A 17512-nucleotide genomic window follows, 5' to 3' on the forward strand; every position below is an offset into this window, starting at 1 on the left:
GGATAGTATATTTTGCCATGGCTAAGGACATGTGCCCCAGATTTAGCTCCCTGCCTTCTCCAAAGATGATTTTGAGAGTTTCAATATTTAAAGGTGAAAGGGAAGATATTGGAGAAAAAGGAATAAATTTTTTTAAAAGTATGTGTAAATAACAGACAAACTGTTGCATTCTTTTGAGTCTTTGATCAACCTTTAGCAGAATACAGAATTTACATGTGAGAGAGGAGCAGAGGAATAGTCACTTCTGTCTTCCTTTAGCCCAGTGAGTCTGCATTTTTCAATCAGGGAAACAATCAGATATGCATTTGTCTCCTGTAAGCAGCAATGACTTAAAGTTCTGTCTTTTTTCCTGCACTTGTGACAATCAGCTATCAATTTACACTGTTAGGGTAAAACAGAACCATTTAAAACAGAACCATTTTAGGGTAAAGATCTTGGGGCCCACAAAAAAATATTTCAGTGGACAAATTTTGAGGAAGGTATGTAGCTTTTAAAAAAGTCTTTGAAATTATCTTATTAAGGAATAAAATAAAAGGCAGGTTTGCCTGAAATAGTTCCCAGCTTGATTTTTACCTTTGGCCTAGTGATTTGGGGTTCCCAAGATTTATTTTCCTTTGATGAAATCTAAAGCAAGAGGCAGAAACAAATCTTGACTAATTTTTTCTCTCTCTCAGTCCCAGTGTCTCATCCTGTCCTCAACCTCAGCTCTGCTGAGGACCTGATTTTTGAGGGAGCCAAGGTGACACTTCACTGTGAAGCCCAGAGAGGTTCACTCCCCATCCTGTACCAGTTTCATCATGAGGATGCCACCCTGGAGAGTACGTCGGCCAACTCTGCAGGAGGAGTGGCCATCAGCTTCTCTCTGACTGCAGAGCATTCAGGGAACTACTACTGCACAGCTGACAATGGCTTTGGCCCCCAGCGCAGTGAGGCAGTGAGCCTCTCCGTCACTGGTAAGCCCTGGGTTCCTGCCAATCACCCACCCCTGGCCAAGAGTTCTCTCTTACCCAGCCCTTCAGAAGTCAGCATGTACCTTCCAGTATCCTGCTTCTTGTGTGGAACAACCTAATATCCTCCTCCACTCTCTAGCTCACTGAACCAGCTGTCTGCCCCTTGAGCCTCATCCCACTGCAGTCTGGGTGCCTTCCCACCCCTGCCTAATGATGCAGCAGCTTTCTTTTCCCTGCTCCTCAAATTCTGAGCAGCCAATTGCTTTTCTCATGCTCTTCACTTGTCCTGTAGATCTGCCAGATGCCTGATTTTTGTTTACTAAATTATTCTTAGTGGATATAGACTCAGACTCAGTTCTCAAGAGCACAGAAATGTCCCCTGTCCAGTTAACATCAGACATCAATGAATAATCAGACACAAAGTCATGTAAGACACAAAGACAAGTCACTGGATCACAGTTAACCCAACATGTCTCCCTTGCTGAAGCTTTTTTTAGGGTTGATTGGGCAGTAGGTAAGAAAGGCACAGACAGCGGTGGGCTGAGGGCAAGCCAGGAGACAGCTTAACCTCTGCTTGCTTGGCTTAATGCCCTCACGGCTACTCAGGTAGCTGTCAATAGTTATGACATCAAAAAGGTTTCCTTTGAGCTTGGATCTCAGTTTTGAACCATCCATGTATGGCTAAATGGCCAGGTTCTATGTTGAAGGAGACAGTGTGATTTGGGCCTATACTGGAGACAGAGAGTCCAGTCTTGGTTGGTCCTGGAAGCGGCCTCAGTTTCCTCTCCTGTAAAACAATAATACCAGCTTGGAAGACAAGCAAGAATCCAGTCCCTCCCACATGGATGTGTGTGATTATAAAGGAGAGGACCAGGGAACCCAGGGGAAGACATCAAATGATGTAGAAAAAGAACAGTACTCCTAACATTCAGAGGCCCAAGGAAAGTGGAGACAGGGACATCATGATCAAACACACTCAGAGATGTTTAAAGTCCTGTTCAATGACCCACTTCTTCACCTAATAAATGCTGATTGCATATATACACTTAGATGTAGTGACATCTAAGGATGCATCTAAGACTACACTAACCTGGCCCTGCCCACACAGTTCATAGGGGCTAATAGCAAATGCAGACAAGTAATAGAGAAAACATCAACCTAAGTTTAGAAGCATCTGGTGGCTGCAGGAGCAGATGAAAGGCATGCCAATCTGAGTTGGGAAGTGAGAAAACAATTCTTGGAATTTGAGATGATATTGGGAGAAATTCACTCCCAATATTTCACGTAGGTTCTTTTCTATTTTCCCTAAGTGTCAGCTGGTCTGAGAAATAAAGGGACAGGGTACAAAAGAGAACAATTTTAAAGCTGGGTGTCCAGGGGAGACATCACATGTCGGCAGGTTCCGTGATGCCCCCGAGCCATAAAACCAGCAAGTCTTTATTAGTGATTTTCAAAAGGGGAGGGAGTGTACTAATAGGGTGTGGCTCACAGAGATCACATGCTTCACAAGGTAATAAAATATCACAAGGCAAATGGAGGCAGGGTGAGATCACAGGACCACAGGACCGGGGCGAAATTAAAATTGCTAATGAAGCTTCGCACATGCATTGTCATTGATAACATCTTATCAGGAGACAGGGTTTGACAGCAGACAACCAATCTGACCAAAATTTATTAGGCAGGAATTTCCTCATCCTAATAAGCCTGGGAGCACTACGGGAGACCAGAGCTTATTTCATCCCTCAGCTACGATCATAAAAGACAGCCATCCCCAAAGCAGCCATTTCGGAGGCCTCCCCTTAGGGACACATTCTCTTTCTCAGGGATGTTCCTTGCTGAGAAAAAGAATTCAGTGATATTTCTCCTATTTGCTTTTGAAAGAAGAAAAATATGACTCTGTTCTGCCCAGCTCACAGGCAGCCAGAGTTTAAGGTTATCTCCCTTGTTCCCTGAACATTGCTGTTATCCTGTTCTTTTTTCAAGGTGCCCAGATTTCATATTGTTTAAACAATTTGTGCAGTTAACACAATTATGACAGGGTCCTGAGGCGACATTCATCCTCAGCTTACAAAAATGATGGGATTAAGAGATTAAAGACAGGCATAGGAAATCACAAGGGTATTGATTGGGGAAGTGATAAGTGTCCATGAAATCTTCACAATCTATGTTCAGAGATTGCAGTAAAGACAGGTGTAAGAAATTATAAAAGTATTAATTTGGGGAACTAATAAATGTCCATGAAATCTTCACAATTTATGTTCTTCTGCCATGGCTTCAGCTGGTCCCTCCGTTCGGGGTCCCTGACTTCCCGCAACAAGATGAGACCTGATGGAGAAAAGGGTTGTGGTGAGGGAGGGAGGACACTTTCCAGGAACTGGAGAGTGGTCAGTTCTTAATGACTGAAGCATAGACAGAACAGTGGAGAACCGCAGGATAAGGTTGGGGAAGACAACATAGTTAGAACCTACTTAGAAGCAGAGTAAGGGCTTGGGCCATATTCTGCAGGGCAATCTGGGCTCTATGAAGGTTTTAAATGTTGGGGAAAACCACTCCAGCAGTACAGTGAGGATCAGGTCATAGAGCAACCTGTTTGAGGAGTGAAGGAGGGGGCCCAACAAGGGAATGTCCAGTTGGACAGAATCCCCAGTCTAGTCCCAGTAGAGGAAATGGGACATGAGAAGGAAGTACTCCGGCTGAGGGAAAAGGCACTCACTAGGAGAGTGTGCCCCACTGTCACCAAGGGTAGAACATGTTCTAAGCAGATGATAGTGAGCCAGTTTGGATAAGGCAAAGCTAAGAGATGATGAAAGATAAAAACTGAGTCATGGCCAGGAGAGGTGGCTCATGCCTGTAATTCTAGCACTTTGGGAGGCTGAGGCAGGTGGATCACCTGAGGTCAGGAGTTTGAGGCCGGCCTGGCCAACATAGTGAAATCCTGTGTCTACTAAAAATACAAAAATTAGCCAGGTGTGGTGGCAGTCGCCTGTAATGCCAGCTACTTGAGAGGCTGAGGCAGGAGAATTGCTTGAATTCGGGAGGCAAAGTTTGCAGTGAGCTGAGATCATGCCACTGAATTCCAGCCTGGGAGACACAGTGAGACTCCATCTCAAAAAAAAAAAAAAAAAAACTGAGTCACATCCAGTGAATTTAGCCACAAAGTACCTTTTGGCAGAAGAACACAGACTAGAACCAGAATACCTGGGCTTGACTGCTGCCTCTTCACTTACTAGCTGTGTGACTCAACCACTCAGGGCCTCAGTATTTTCATCTGTGACATAGGGACAACAATAATACCTACTCATTGAATTGTTTTGATGATTAACTTAGTGTCTTTATACATATAGATATTCACAAATTACATCTGACAAATACATACACACCAGAACTTAAAGGCACTATAATATCATTATAACAAATATCTTTTTTATATTTATCATTATCATCATTACTACATTCATAAACATGAAAAATCAGCTTTAGTAGATTATTGGGGGTAAAAACTGAGTTGTAATGGACAGAATATGCACATGAGATATGAGATAAAGAAGTAGAGATGATAAATGTAGGTCACTTCTTCCAGAATTCTGTCCACAGAAAAGTGGAGGAACCAACTGTGAGGAACTTCAAATACAAATAAAGTTGTTTTTGAATTGTCTGATAGTTTTTCTCATATGGAGATAAACACACCAAAATGTTCCAAACTAGGAAGAAGCCAAAATAGGTAAGGACTTTATGTCTAAAACAGAGGCAGATGTGCACAAGGTCAAGAGACATAGGAAAATCCCCCTTGGGCAGGCCAGGCATGGCTCTTCCATGGTTGCAGGGAAGCCTGCATGGCTGCAGGAAGAAGTGAGGAGCAGTGCAAGTGAGTCTGGTGGTGGCAAAACAAGAAATTTCTTCCTTGAAAGCATCATCTCCTCTGCAAAAGGGAGGCAGGTCACACTACAAGAGGAGCCATGAGAGAAGAAGAGACTGCTGGTCTGCTGGAAAAATGAACAGATAGGGAAAGACCAGCATGGAGGGCTGGTCAGAGAAACCTGAGAAGTTGCTTGGCTGTCCTCCAGGTAGGTGAAGCCTGGAGATCCTGTACTGGAGACTGGGCATCTGCACTGGCCAAGTGTTGAAATCTACAGTAAGAGACAAAAGCAACTCTTGACTCAATTTTTCTCTTCCTCAGTCCCTGTGTCTTGTCCTGTTCTCACCCTCCTCTCTGCTGAGGCCCTGACTTTTGAAGGAGCCACTGTGACACTTCACTGTGAGGTCCACAGAGGTTCCCCACGAATCCTATACCAGTTTTATCATGAGGACATGCCCCTGGGGAGCAGCTCAACACCCTCTGTGGGAAGAGTGTCCTTCAGCTTCTCTCTGACTGAAGGACATTCAGGGAATTACTACTGCACAGCTGAAAATGGCTTTGGTCCCCAACGCAGTGAGGTGGTTAGCCTTTTTGTCACTGGTAAGTGCTGGGTTCTTACCAGTCACCCACCCCTGGCCAAGTTCTCTCTCACTCATTCCTTTAAAAATCTGTTTGCACTGTCCAGTTTCCTCCCCTAATCAACTTAATCCCCTTCTTGGCTTCCTCCTCAACTAACTAGCTGGGGTTCTCAGTACTCGTAAGTCCTGGCTCAGCCAGACCCCTAAAACAGCTCAGTAGATTCCCCAGCTTTTACCAAATGAATTTATTTATTGTATTTTCTCCTCATTCCTTGTATGTTCTAACAGTACACCAATTTTTCTTGATGCACGGAGCGTGTCCTACTTCTCTACTGACATTTACATATTAACTTAGCTACAAGCACAGTCTTATAGATAAATATTGGTCAAGACCTTACATTCTCCAAAGGATTTCCAATCTTATGGTAGATTTGGAGAAAGCTGCTGGTGAACAAACGGGGAAATGGCTCCCTAGGAACCAACTCCTCAAACTTCTGGAGTTTTTATGATCCCTTGTTTTCTAACCCACTAAAATCAGTATCATTTTATTGCATTATTTTAAAAAACTATTGTTGAAGTATGACATACATTCAAGAAACGTGTGCAAATTGTATGTGTATGATTTGGTGTCTTTTTAGGAGCTAAGTTGCTTCTGTTTTTACTTGAATCTTTGTTTATTAGAAACTGGGGGAAAGTTTACTTTCTTTTCAGAGAAGCAAAATGGTATGATAGAAAAATCTTGAGCCTGATGTGTCAGACATGCCCCTAGCATAACTTGTTGAGTAAAGAGGTTATTTTTAAAATGTGAATGTTCTGAGACTACTCCAAAGTCAGAGCCAAATCTATCTAGGAAGCTTCTAGACTTCACTCATTCTGTATCCCATTACTATGTTTTTATCCATGTTTTACTTTCTTCTCATATTCAGCAGCATCTTAAGCCTCTTTATTTTCTGTTTCTTGACTGTCACCCTTAATGCCAGTAGAATGTAAGCTTCATGAGAACAGAACCGCATCCATCTTGGTCTTCACAACATCCCTGTGCCTACTCAGTGTTTGGCACAGAGTAGGTCCCCAGTCAACATTTGTAATTTAGTGGACACATGATATGACAAGATGATAAGAGGGGATTTTAAAAAATAATCTAGCAAAGCCCAAGAGGAAAAAAACAAAGTTATTTTAGAAATGAAATACCAATTTGAAGCAGTAAGAATAGAATGGATACCTTTGAAAACCGTTAATTGAATGAAGAACCAATTTGAGAAAACTACACAGAATGCAAAGTAGAAAGATACAGAAATAAAGGCAAAAATTATAATATGGAAATCAGACAATGGAGCCCCCCCATTATCCAGTTATGTGGATAATTAAAATGGAGACCCTCAGAAAATTGAACCGAAGAGTAAAATGAAACTCAAAAATGTAGTAGAAGTTGTTGGGAAGTAAAGAAAACTTGAATATGTAGATCAGAACATATATGTTGATGAAGTTATTGACCTTTGAGGTTAAAAATATATGTATGTGTTTATGATCATTGGGAAAAAAGCAGTCATCTCAGAAAGAAAAACATCAAGTTAGTCTTAGATTTTGCAGGGCACTCAATACCAAAAAGAGAGGAGGTCCAGACTTGGACCTGCGAGGGAAGAATAATAACTGAAAATTTTATATCAACTCAAAAAGGCATTGTCAAAAATACAGGGATTCAGGAAACTGAGAATGCACTAAGCCTTCTGGAAAAATCACCTAATGACAAAATCTAGCCCAATAAGATGTAAATGAATATAAAGGACTCATAATGAGGAAACTGCATTATGACTGGCTCTCAACCCTGGCTGCACATTAGACTCGTCAAAGACCTTTGTAAAAGACACATTACTAAGCCCCTCTCCAGACTAATTCAATTCAGAATCTCACAGATGGGGCCACAGAATCAGTATTTTTTGACACAACCTCAAGTGAGAATATTGTGTAGACAAGACTGGAAACCACTGATTTCGATATAGAAACAAAGACTAATCAACTGTGAGAATTATGGTCACAGAATAGAAAGTAACTATTATGAACACTGAAAATGTAAAAAAAATGTAACAAAGAAAAATCAGTTAGAGGAAGGAGAGGAAGTAAAGGAACAATCATTTTCTCATGATTATTATTATTTCAGAGTAAATTGTGAATTATTTCACAATTCAAAAAGAATGGACTGTTTTAAAAAATTAGTGACAGATTTCAAAATGTCCATTTTGTAAATCGTTTCTGAATACTTTGTCAACAGTTACTCATCATTAATAGCTTATACTTCACTAAAATTCCATGGAAAACCAACTAGTAGCCTGTAGGGTCACATAGGAGAGAACAAGTGAATTCTTCGGGTGGCGCAACCATAGATGTTAGGACTGACAAAAAAAATAAATAATAAAAATAAACCTGTGCATTGATATGATCACAAATGATCAGGGAAAGAGGAAACAAACTCTCATAAACTGTTATTACAAGTGTAAATTGGTTCAACCTTTTCGTCTTAATTGACACATTGTAATTGTATATATTTATGGAAGTACGGTTTGATATTTTGATACACATACATGGTATATAATGATCAAATTAGAATATTTAATGTACCCATCATCTCATGCATTTATCATTTCTTTGGAATAAAAACATTCAAAAGCCTCTCTTCTAGCTTTTTTGTAATATATAATAACTGACCATTAACCGTCATCACCCTACTGTCCAATAGAACAGAATTTATTCCTCCTGTCGAATTATAACTTTATACCCATTGACCAACTTCTCCCTATCCTCCTCTTCCCTCTCCCCTCCCCAATCTCTGATAACCACAGTTCTATTCTCTGCTTCTATAGTATCAACTTTGTTTTTTTTTATATTCAAAATATGAGTGAAATCATGCAGTATTAGTCTGTGCCTGGCTAATTTCATTAAATATAACACCCTCCAGGTCTTTTCATATTGCTGCAAATCACAGGATTTCATTATTTTTTATGGCTGAATACTATTCCGTTGTGTATGTATTCCACATTTTATTTATCTATTCATCTGCTGGAGGACACTTAGATTGCTTCTATATCTTGGCTATTGTGAACAGGGCTGCAATAAACTTGAGAGTGCAGAAATCTCTTCAACATAGCGACTTTATTTCCTTTGAATATCCACCCAGCAGTGAAATTGCTGGATAATATGGTAGCTCTATTTTTATTTTATTGAGAAACTTCCATGCTGTTTCTTTTAGTGGCTGTACTAATTTACAATGCCACCAGCAATGTAAGGGTTCCTTCCTCTCCACAACCTAACCAACACTTGTTTTCTTCTGACTTTTTAATAACAGTCATTCTAACTGGAGTGAGGTTATACTTCATTGGTGTTTTAATTGTATTTCCCCAATAATTAGTGATATTGACCTTTTTTTATGTACCTGTTGTCCATTTTCATGTCTTCTTTAGAGAAATGTCTGTTAAAGTCTTTTGCCCATTTTTTAATCAGCTTGTTTGGTTTTTTCCTGTTAACTTCTTTACATATTCTGGATATTAACACCTTGTCAGACATATACTTTGCAAATATTTTCTCCCATTCTATAAGTTATCTTTTTACTCTGTTAATTGTTTCCTTTGATGTGCAAATTCTTTTCAGCTTGATGTAATCCCACTTGTCTAATATTTGCTTTTTTTGCCTGTACTTTTGTATTTTAAAAGGTCCAGTCTTTTAGAAGAACAATTTGACATTATAACTTATTACTTAAAATGTTTGTATACTTCATCCCAGAAATTCCATGTCTAAGAATTTATCCTAAGAAATGCATGTGTAAATATACAAAAATATATCTACAGAATTACTTAATGCAGCATTACTTGACATTTAAGAAACAACAACATCTCAAACATCCATTAATGGGAAAATGCTTAAATGTATTATAGCATAGCTATACAATGGAATACTTTGTCATTGTCAAGAATAATCAGGTAGGCCGGGCACGGTGGCTCTCACCTGCAATCCCATCACTTTGGGAGGCCAAGGCGGGCAGATCACCTGAGGTTGGGAGTTCAAGACCAGCCTGACCAACATGGAGAAACCCTGTCTCTACTGAAAATACAAAATTAGCCAGGTATTGTCGTGCATGCCTGTAATCCCAGCTATTCGGGAGGCTGAGGCAGGAGAATCGCTTCAACCCAGATGGCGGAGGTTTTGCTGAGCCGAGATCATGCCATTGCACTCCAGCCTGGGCAACAAGAGTGAAACTCTGACTCAAAAATAAAATAAAATAAAATCAGGTAATATATTTCCAAAATTATCAAGTTGTAAATGTAAAAGTTGTACTTTATTGTGTGTAAATTATGCTTTAATAAAGATGAGTTTCAAAAGTTAGTGATGTAGATTTTTAAGTAATACCACAGAAAGATGCCCATAATATATAGCTAAGGAGAAAAAGCAGGTTGTAGACCAGTATGTTATTGTGATCCCATGCACGTGTGTGCTTTCAATGTATTTATTTATGTGTCTATGAGTGTACTTATACATAGAAAAGATCTAGAAAGTATCACCAAATACTCAACAGAAGTAATTTCTGAAAAAATAAAGAAAATGGTAAAACTTTTTTTTACTTAGATAATTCTGTAAAGTTTGATTTTATTAAATGAATAGCTGGGTTTTTCATTTTTAAAAAAATTTCAGTAGTTTTGGGGACCAGGTGGTGTTTGGTTCCATGAGTAAGTTCTTTAGTAGTAATTTCCGAGATTTTGGTGCACTCATTACCAGAGCAGTGTACACTGAACCCAGTGTGTAGTACTTTATCCGTCATCCCATTCTCACTCTTCCACTGAATCCCCAGAATCTATTAGATTATTCCTAGCCTTTGCATCCTCATAGCTTAGCTCCCACTGATAAGTGAGAACATACAATGTTTGGTTTTCCATTCCTGAGTTACTTAGAATAATGGTCTCCAACTCCATCTAGGTTGCTGTGAATGCCATTATTTTGTTCCTTTTTATGGCTGAGTAGTATTCCATAGTGTACACACACACACACACACACACACACACATACACACATGCATATATATCACATTTTCTTTATCCACCCCTTAATTGATGGGCATTTGGGCTGGTTCCATAGTTTTGCAATCATGAGTTGTGCTGCTATAAACACATTTGTGCAAGTGTCTTTTTCATATAACAACTTCTTTTCCTCTGGGTAGATAACCAGTAGTGGGATTGCTGGATGAAATGGTAGTTCTACTTTTAGTTCTTTAAGGAATCTCCATACTGTTTTCATAGTGGTTGTAATAGTTTACATTCCCACCAGCAGTGTAAAACTGTTCCCTTTACGCCACATTCATGCCAACGTCTATTATTTTTTGTTTTTTTAATTATGACCATTCTTGCAGGAGTAAGGTGGTATCGCATTGCGGTTTTATTTGAATTTCCTTGATAGTGATATTGAGCATGTTTACGTGTTTGCTGGCAATTTGTGTATCTTCTTTTGAAAATATTCTATTCATGCCCTTTGCCCAGTTTTTGATGTGATTGTTTTTTCCTGATGATTTGTTTGAGTTCTTTGTTGATTCTGGATACTGGTCCCATGTCAGATGCATAGTCTGTGAATACTTTCTCCCACTCTGTGGGTTGTCTGTTTACTCTGCTGATTATTTCTTTTGCTGTGCAGAAGCTTTTAAGTTTAATTCAGACCCATCTATTTATTATTGTTTTTGTTGCATTTGCTTTGGGTTCCTGGTCATGAATTCTGCCTAAGCCAATGTCCAGAAGAGTTTTTTTAAGTATATTCCAGGGTTTATGTGGTTTTCGGTCTCAGATTTATGTCTTTGATCCATCTTGAGTTGATTTTTGTGTAAGGTGAGAGATGAGGATCCAGTTTCATTCTTCTACACGTGACTTGCCAATGATCCCAGCACCATTTGTTGCATAGGGTGTTCTTTCCTCACTTTATGCTTTTGTTTCCTTTATCAAAGATCAGTTGGCTGTAAGTATTTGGCTTTATTTCTGTGTTCTCTCCTTCCATTGGTCTACCTGTCTGTTTTTATACCAGTACCATGCTGTTCTGGTAACTATAGCCTTGTAATATAGTTCAAAGTCAGGTAATGTGATGCCTCCAGATTTGTTCTTTTTGCTTAGTCTTGCTTTGGCTATGTAGGCTCATTTTTTTGTTCCATATGAATATTAGGATTTTTTTTTCTGGTTCTGTGAAGAATTATGGTGGTATTTTGATGGGAATTGCATTGAATTTATAGATTGCTTTTGGTAGATGGCCATTTTCACAATATTGATTCTACCCATCCATGAGAATGGGATGTGTTTCCATTTGATTGTGTCATCTGCGATTTCTTACACCAGTGTTTTGTAGTTTTTCTTATAGATATCTTTCACTTACTTGCGAAGGTGTATTTCTAAGTATTTTATTTTTTGTAGGTGTCGTAAACAAGTTTGAATTTTTTATTTGATTCTCAGCTTGGTCACTGTTGGTGTATAGTAGTGTTACTGATTTGTGTACATTGATTTTGTATCCTGAAACTTTACTGAATTCGTTTATCAGATCTAGGAGCTTTTTGGATGAGTCTTTAGGGTTTCCTAGGTACACAGTCATGTCATCAGTGAACAGCAACAGTTTGACTTCTTCCTCTTTACCAATTTGGATGTCCTTTATTTCTTTATCTTGTCTGATTGTTCTAGCTAGGACAAAGAGCTGTTTTTAATTTTAAAAATACATGTGTCCCTAACTCATTTTCTCTCTCAGTTCCAGTGTCTCGCCCCATCCTCACCCTCAGGGTTCCCAGGGCCCAGGCTGTGGTGGGGGACCAGCTGGAGCTTCACTGTGAGGCCCCGAGAGGCTCTCCCCCAATCCTGTACTGGTTTTATCATGAGGATGTCACCCTGGGGAGCATCTCAGCCCCCTCTGGAGGAGAAGCTTCTTTCAACCTCTCTCTGACTGCAGAACATTCTGGAAACTACTCATGTGAGGCCAACAATGGCCTAGTGGCCCAGCACAGTGACACAGTATCACTCAGTGTTGTAGGTAAGTTGACCTAACCAGCAGCATAAATATAAAAAGACCATCTCCCCTAACTTTACCAGTAGCCAAGATCAAAGGTACAGTTTCTAGAGTCATTTGCTGTATGACACCCTGTCAGGCTCGGTGCCTACACAGCCTCCATCTCTGAGTTTTGTATCCTACAGGTTCAGGAACTTGCACCTTCCCTTCCCTTGCTGTACTTTTCCTGCTAGCAGCAGTCCAGCCACTGTGACCAAAATTCCCCTAACATAGGAGTAAAGGCTTTCAAAATACAAACTATATTCTGGCCAACTGTGATAGTAAGAAAGAAAGTTATAAAGTTCTGTGTGCTTCACCTTGGAAGAGATTTAGTTGTGGTTTTCTCGTCTGCCAATCAATAAAAAGGCCAACACGATTCTCTTATTGGCTCACAGATTTCTCTCTAGCCTCTCCTGCCCCTGTCCCAGAGTGGGTTGGGTTCCCACCCAAGACCCTTGTTAGAAGACATAATTCTTCTGCCTCCTTACCTGCTCTTGTTCCATTCAGCAACATCAAGATCCTCCATGCATCCTTGTCACAGGCAGACTCCTAGTTATGCCCACTCTCAGTGAAGGCTTTGGCACGGTACTTTCAGTCTTTCTCCATACTTCACAATCTGCCATCATTTCATGACTCTCATGGTCACATGTATAACCCCCATGGCCTGTCTCTCCACACCAGTCAGTCACTCCCACATACATACACTACTTCATCTCCAAAAGGACAATTTTAAGCCCTTATTATCTGACAACCACCCCCGGCCTTCTGCTTGCGTCAGCTCCTCCTATCACTATTGTTCTCAGACCTCAACAGAACTCGCAGGTCACTAATACCTCCACTAATTCCCTACTCCACTAGACAATAACCCCCTCCACTCCCACCACCAAATTGAGTGTCTAGCTCTGTATCCACCCAGTAACTCATCTGTCCTTTTCCTAAAATATAGAGGAGAGGACTTCCCTCCCTATAGATGAACATCTCCATCTGGTCTCCAGATTTCATCATTTTGTGCATTCTCAGAAGCTATGAAACTGATTATCCCTTTCTCTTCTGTGGCCCCCAACATCTCTGTCTCTGTAGGATCCTTTGCACTGGCATGTAACATGGTATATCTCTCCCATATCCAAGGAAAACCCTCTCTTGGTCCCACTTATACCTCCATACACTACCCCTTCGTGGCTAAACTTCCAAAAACAGTCAGTTACCCAGGCTGTCTCCATGTCCTCATTATCCACTAGGCTCTAATCTACTAGGTTTTTCCAATCTCTCCACCAAAATGTTTCTCACAAAGGTCACCGATGACCTTCAAGGCTTTAAATCCAATGGCCATTTTTCAATCCTCATCTTCCTTGACATCTCAGATATATTCCATGTTGTTTACCATTTCTTCCTTCTTGAAACCCTCCCTTCAGTGAATCTATCTTCTCTGGCTCTCTTCTCTCCTTGGCCACTTCTTCTCCGTCTTCTTTACTGGTTCCTCCTTTTATAGAAAACCTTTAAGCATTGGCATGTTCCAGAACTTTGACTTATGCCCTCTTCTCTTATCTAAATCCTTTCTCTGGATGATCCCGGGTATGTCATGTATAAATGGCTTGGTCATCTATCAATAATGATTCCTAAACTTCTATCTCTAAAAGGGACCTCCCACTTGAGCATCTGCACATGACATATCTTCACTCAAATATCTCAAAAGCACATCAATCTGAGCATCTCTAAAACTGAACTGCTGACATTCCCTTCCTCTTTCAAAGGTTCCTACCTCTGTGAAACACATCTCTTCTCAACAGATACACAAAGCAGGAACAGAGGAGTCTTCCTCAACATTTCTCTTCTTCACCCCTCACAGCTAGTTAATCATTAAGTCCTGTTGATTTGACTTCCTAAATATTTCTTGGGTCTCTATCTCTACCACCTCTATCTAGACAAGTCCACCATCATTTTGACTACTGCAGTGCCACTCATCTATCCCTCAATTCCACTTCCATTCCACCACAGTCCATTTCATGCACAGAAGTCAAAATGGTCTTTTAAAAGGGACAAATCTGATCATCTCACAGCCCTGCATAGGTAGACTTATAGACTTCCCATTGCTCTGTGAAGAAGGATCAAAATCCTTTCATGGCTTATGAAGTCCAGCCTAGATCTCCAGTCTCCTATTTCATGGTAGTTTGCAGACTCTTCTCAGTGTGATGCTACTTTATTTCAATAATTCAAATGTGCCAGTCTTATTCCCAACTCAGGGCCTTTGCACATACTGTTTGCCTGCCTGGTGTACTCTCCACCTCCATCATCAAACGGTTAATTTCAAAGTTAATTTCAAAGGTCATTTTGTGAGGAAGCTTTCCTTGACTAACACGTACATTTCATAGTACCCTGTCCTTTATCAATTATCAAAGTTTTAATTGTAATTTACTGTATTTTTATTTAATTGCTGCCTCTCATCCTTCTAGATTGTAGGCTCTATGAGAGCAGCAACTATGTCTTTCTCATCACTGATTCCCTAGCATGTCATGCCATTCTTGGGACTTATTAAATGCTCAATTAATTTTTATTTTTGCTCAATTTTTTAAAAAATTTTTGTTCAATTAATTTTTGATGGATAAATGAATGTAAAAATGAGCAAATAACAACAATACTCATTCTCTTGTGGGCCCTATTTCTGATGCAGCCCAGATGCAATTACGTCCCTGGTGATGTAAGCAGCAAGTCTCTCCTGTTATTCATTTTCTGTTGAACTGATTTCTCCTCTCTCCAACTGTCTTTTTACCTCTAAGACACCTGAGTTTCAGTTTAATCTTTGTTTTCACATTCTTCGAACACATTTGAGTTTGTATATTCCAGTATTCCAAGCTGTTTATAGCACTACACAAATGTTATTCTTTCTGGAGATCTGAAAATGTTGCTGAGTTTTGAGTAATGTCACAAGGGCATTAAAAACTGAGAAAAACATTTTTCCATTTGAAACGTCTTTAGCATGAAGGAATATATTTTAGCAGAAGCAGCTGATACATAATGTTTTTCCTCCCTCAGTTCCAGTATCTCGTCCCATCCTCACCTTCAGGGCTCCCAGGGCCCAGGCTGTGGTGGGGGACCTGCTGGAGCTTCACTGTGAGGCCCTGAGAGGCTCCCCCCCAATCCTGTACTGGTTCTATCATGAAGATGCCACCCTGGGTAAGATCTCAGCCCCCTCTGGAGGAGGAGCCTCCTTCAACCTCTCTCTGACTACAGAACATTCTGGAATCTACTCCTGTGAGGCGGACAATGGTCTGGAAGCCCAGCGCAGTGAGATAGTGACACTGAAAGTTGCAGGTGAGTGGGCCCTGCCCACCAGCAGCACATCTGAGAACTGACTGTGCCTGCTCTCCCCGCAGCTGAAAATGGAGCCACAGAGCTCCTCAGGGCTGTTTGCTTGTGTGGCATCCCAGCACACTTACTGCCTGCAGAACCTCCCTGTGAAAGTCTCGGATCCTTTGTGGTATGGTTCCAGGTATCTCATGTTTCCCAGCAGTCTTCTTGAATGTGATCAAAGCACCTCACTAAAAATGCAAATAAGACTTTTTTAGAACATAAACTATATTCTGAACTGAAATTATCACATGAAAGTGAAACCAAAGAATTCTGAGTATATGTTTCTCTGCCCTAGAAAAGGTTAGGCTGTTTCTTGTCAAGATTCTTCTCTCATTGACTTCTAACAAGCCTCTACTCTTGAGTTACTTTCATTACTGGGGATGTAAATGTTCCTTACATTTCCACATTAAAAATCTTATGTTAGCATAAGCTATGTGTACAGCCCTTCAGGAGACACAGTTGATGATCTTTAAAGCAAGGGACACAGATGACCAGGGCGGAGAATGGGGAGCAGGATGACATGGAATGGAAATGGACATCCATCACCCAAATTCCTCTATTCTTGAAGCTGTTCTTTGATCTCTTTCAATTAAGTGTAATAACCCAAGGAAAGCTGCTTCTAGTGAGCTTTGAATCTTTTTGGTGATGACCTCCTACAAGCCAAACTTTGAAACCTCTGTTTAGAGAGACCTGGTGTTTAGCAAAAGTATGCTAAGGGGTGTTGAGATGAATCTTCTAGACTTGGCTCTGAAGATAACTAGCTGTATGACATTGGCCAAGCACCTTTTCCCATACTGACCTCAATTTCCACACCCATAAAGTGGGAAAATCAAACTAGATGAAAATCATGATCATCCCTTGTCCTAGAATTCTATGATTTTGGTAGACAGGGAATATGGATTATGCAGACTTACAGGTTCCTAGAAGGAGATGTGCAAAAGTCAAAGCAGGTTGTACCTGCCCCTGGAATATATCCTGGAGAAACAGCAGACCATACAGTGGTATGCAATCAACATTCCAGTCACGTAAAGCAAAATATACACTGATGCTCTTATTCCCTTTGGCAAGGTGCCTGGGTATCATAAGGAATAGACAGAGTCACATAAGCAGGTTGATCTGGGCATGCTAACCCAGGATCCAGCATCTCACAAAGTAGCCAGTGCAACCATCTCATTGTTATCCAGGAGGTGATGACTTCAGATTTGGGTTTTCCCATTCAGTCAGCTCATTCTTCTTCCCCAACCGGCAGCACCAACCTCAACCAATTTTCCTGAGATTTGCAGGTGCTATCCCCACACAGTTTACACTCCTATCCCTTAGAGCCAGCACACAGGCATGTACCATGGACCGAGGGCTGCTCCATCTTTCCTCACAGTACAGCAAGCCAACACATCATACCTCCCACGTTCTATACTTATGATTTCATGATTTTCTGCTCATCCTCACTCCCTTGTTTCTATAATTCTCTGTCGCAAATGCATGTTATTTCTGCTGCTGCTGTTATCACAGCTAAAGGGTTTCTTGCCCAGCCTGAATGAGTTGTGTCTGAATCCTGAAACTAGGACCCAGGTCATAGAGACCAGGAACTGCCAGAAAAGGAAATATTATTTCTTATTATCATCATGACCAATGTCATCATCATCAACACTCACTGAGCCTTCACCAGGTTCCAGGCTCTGTGCTAAATGTTTAATATGCAATATCTCATTTAATTACTAAGATAAACCTGT

At 40.5% G+C, this 17512-nt stretch overlaps 1 protein-coding gene across 8 annotated transcripts in view; it reads left to right on the forward strand.

Annotated features, from left to right (window-relative positions):
* The window catches only part of FCRL5 (Fc receptor like 5), a 39256-nt gene that overhangs the window by 12426 nt on the left and 9318 nt on the right, over positions 1–17512 (forward strand). For 5 of the 8 annotated variants that reach the window (XM_054480668.1, XM_054480677.1, XM_063650154.1 and 2 more), the window contains 3 exons: positions 675–953; positions 12141–12419; positions 15465–15743. In XM_054480668.1, coding sequence (XP_054336643.1) covers positions 675–953; positions 12141–12419; positions 15465–15743 — 837 coding nt within the window. Of the gene's footprint in view, positions 1–674; positions 954–5127; positions 5407–12140; positions 12420–15464; positions 15744–17512 lie in introns of all 8 variants that reach the window. The other 3 variants (XM_054480692.2, XM_063650145.1, XM_054480686.2) reach the window with 1 other exon arrangement.

The sequence above is a fragment of the Pongo pygmaeus genome, chromosome 1, assembly GCF_028885625.2.
Source record: "Pongo pygmaeus isolate AG05252 chromosome 1, NHGRI_mPonPyg2-v2.0_pri, whole genome shotgun sequence".
Taxonomy (NCBI): Eukaryota; Metazoa; Chordata; class Mammalia; order Primates; family Hominidae; genus Pongo; species Pongo pygmaeus.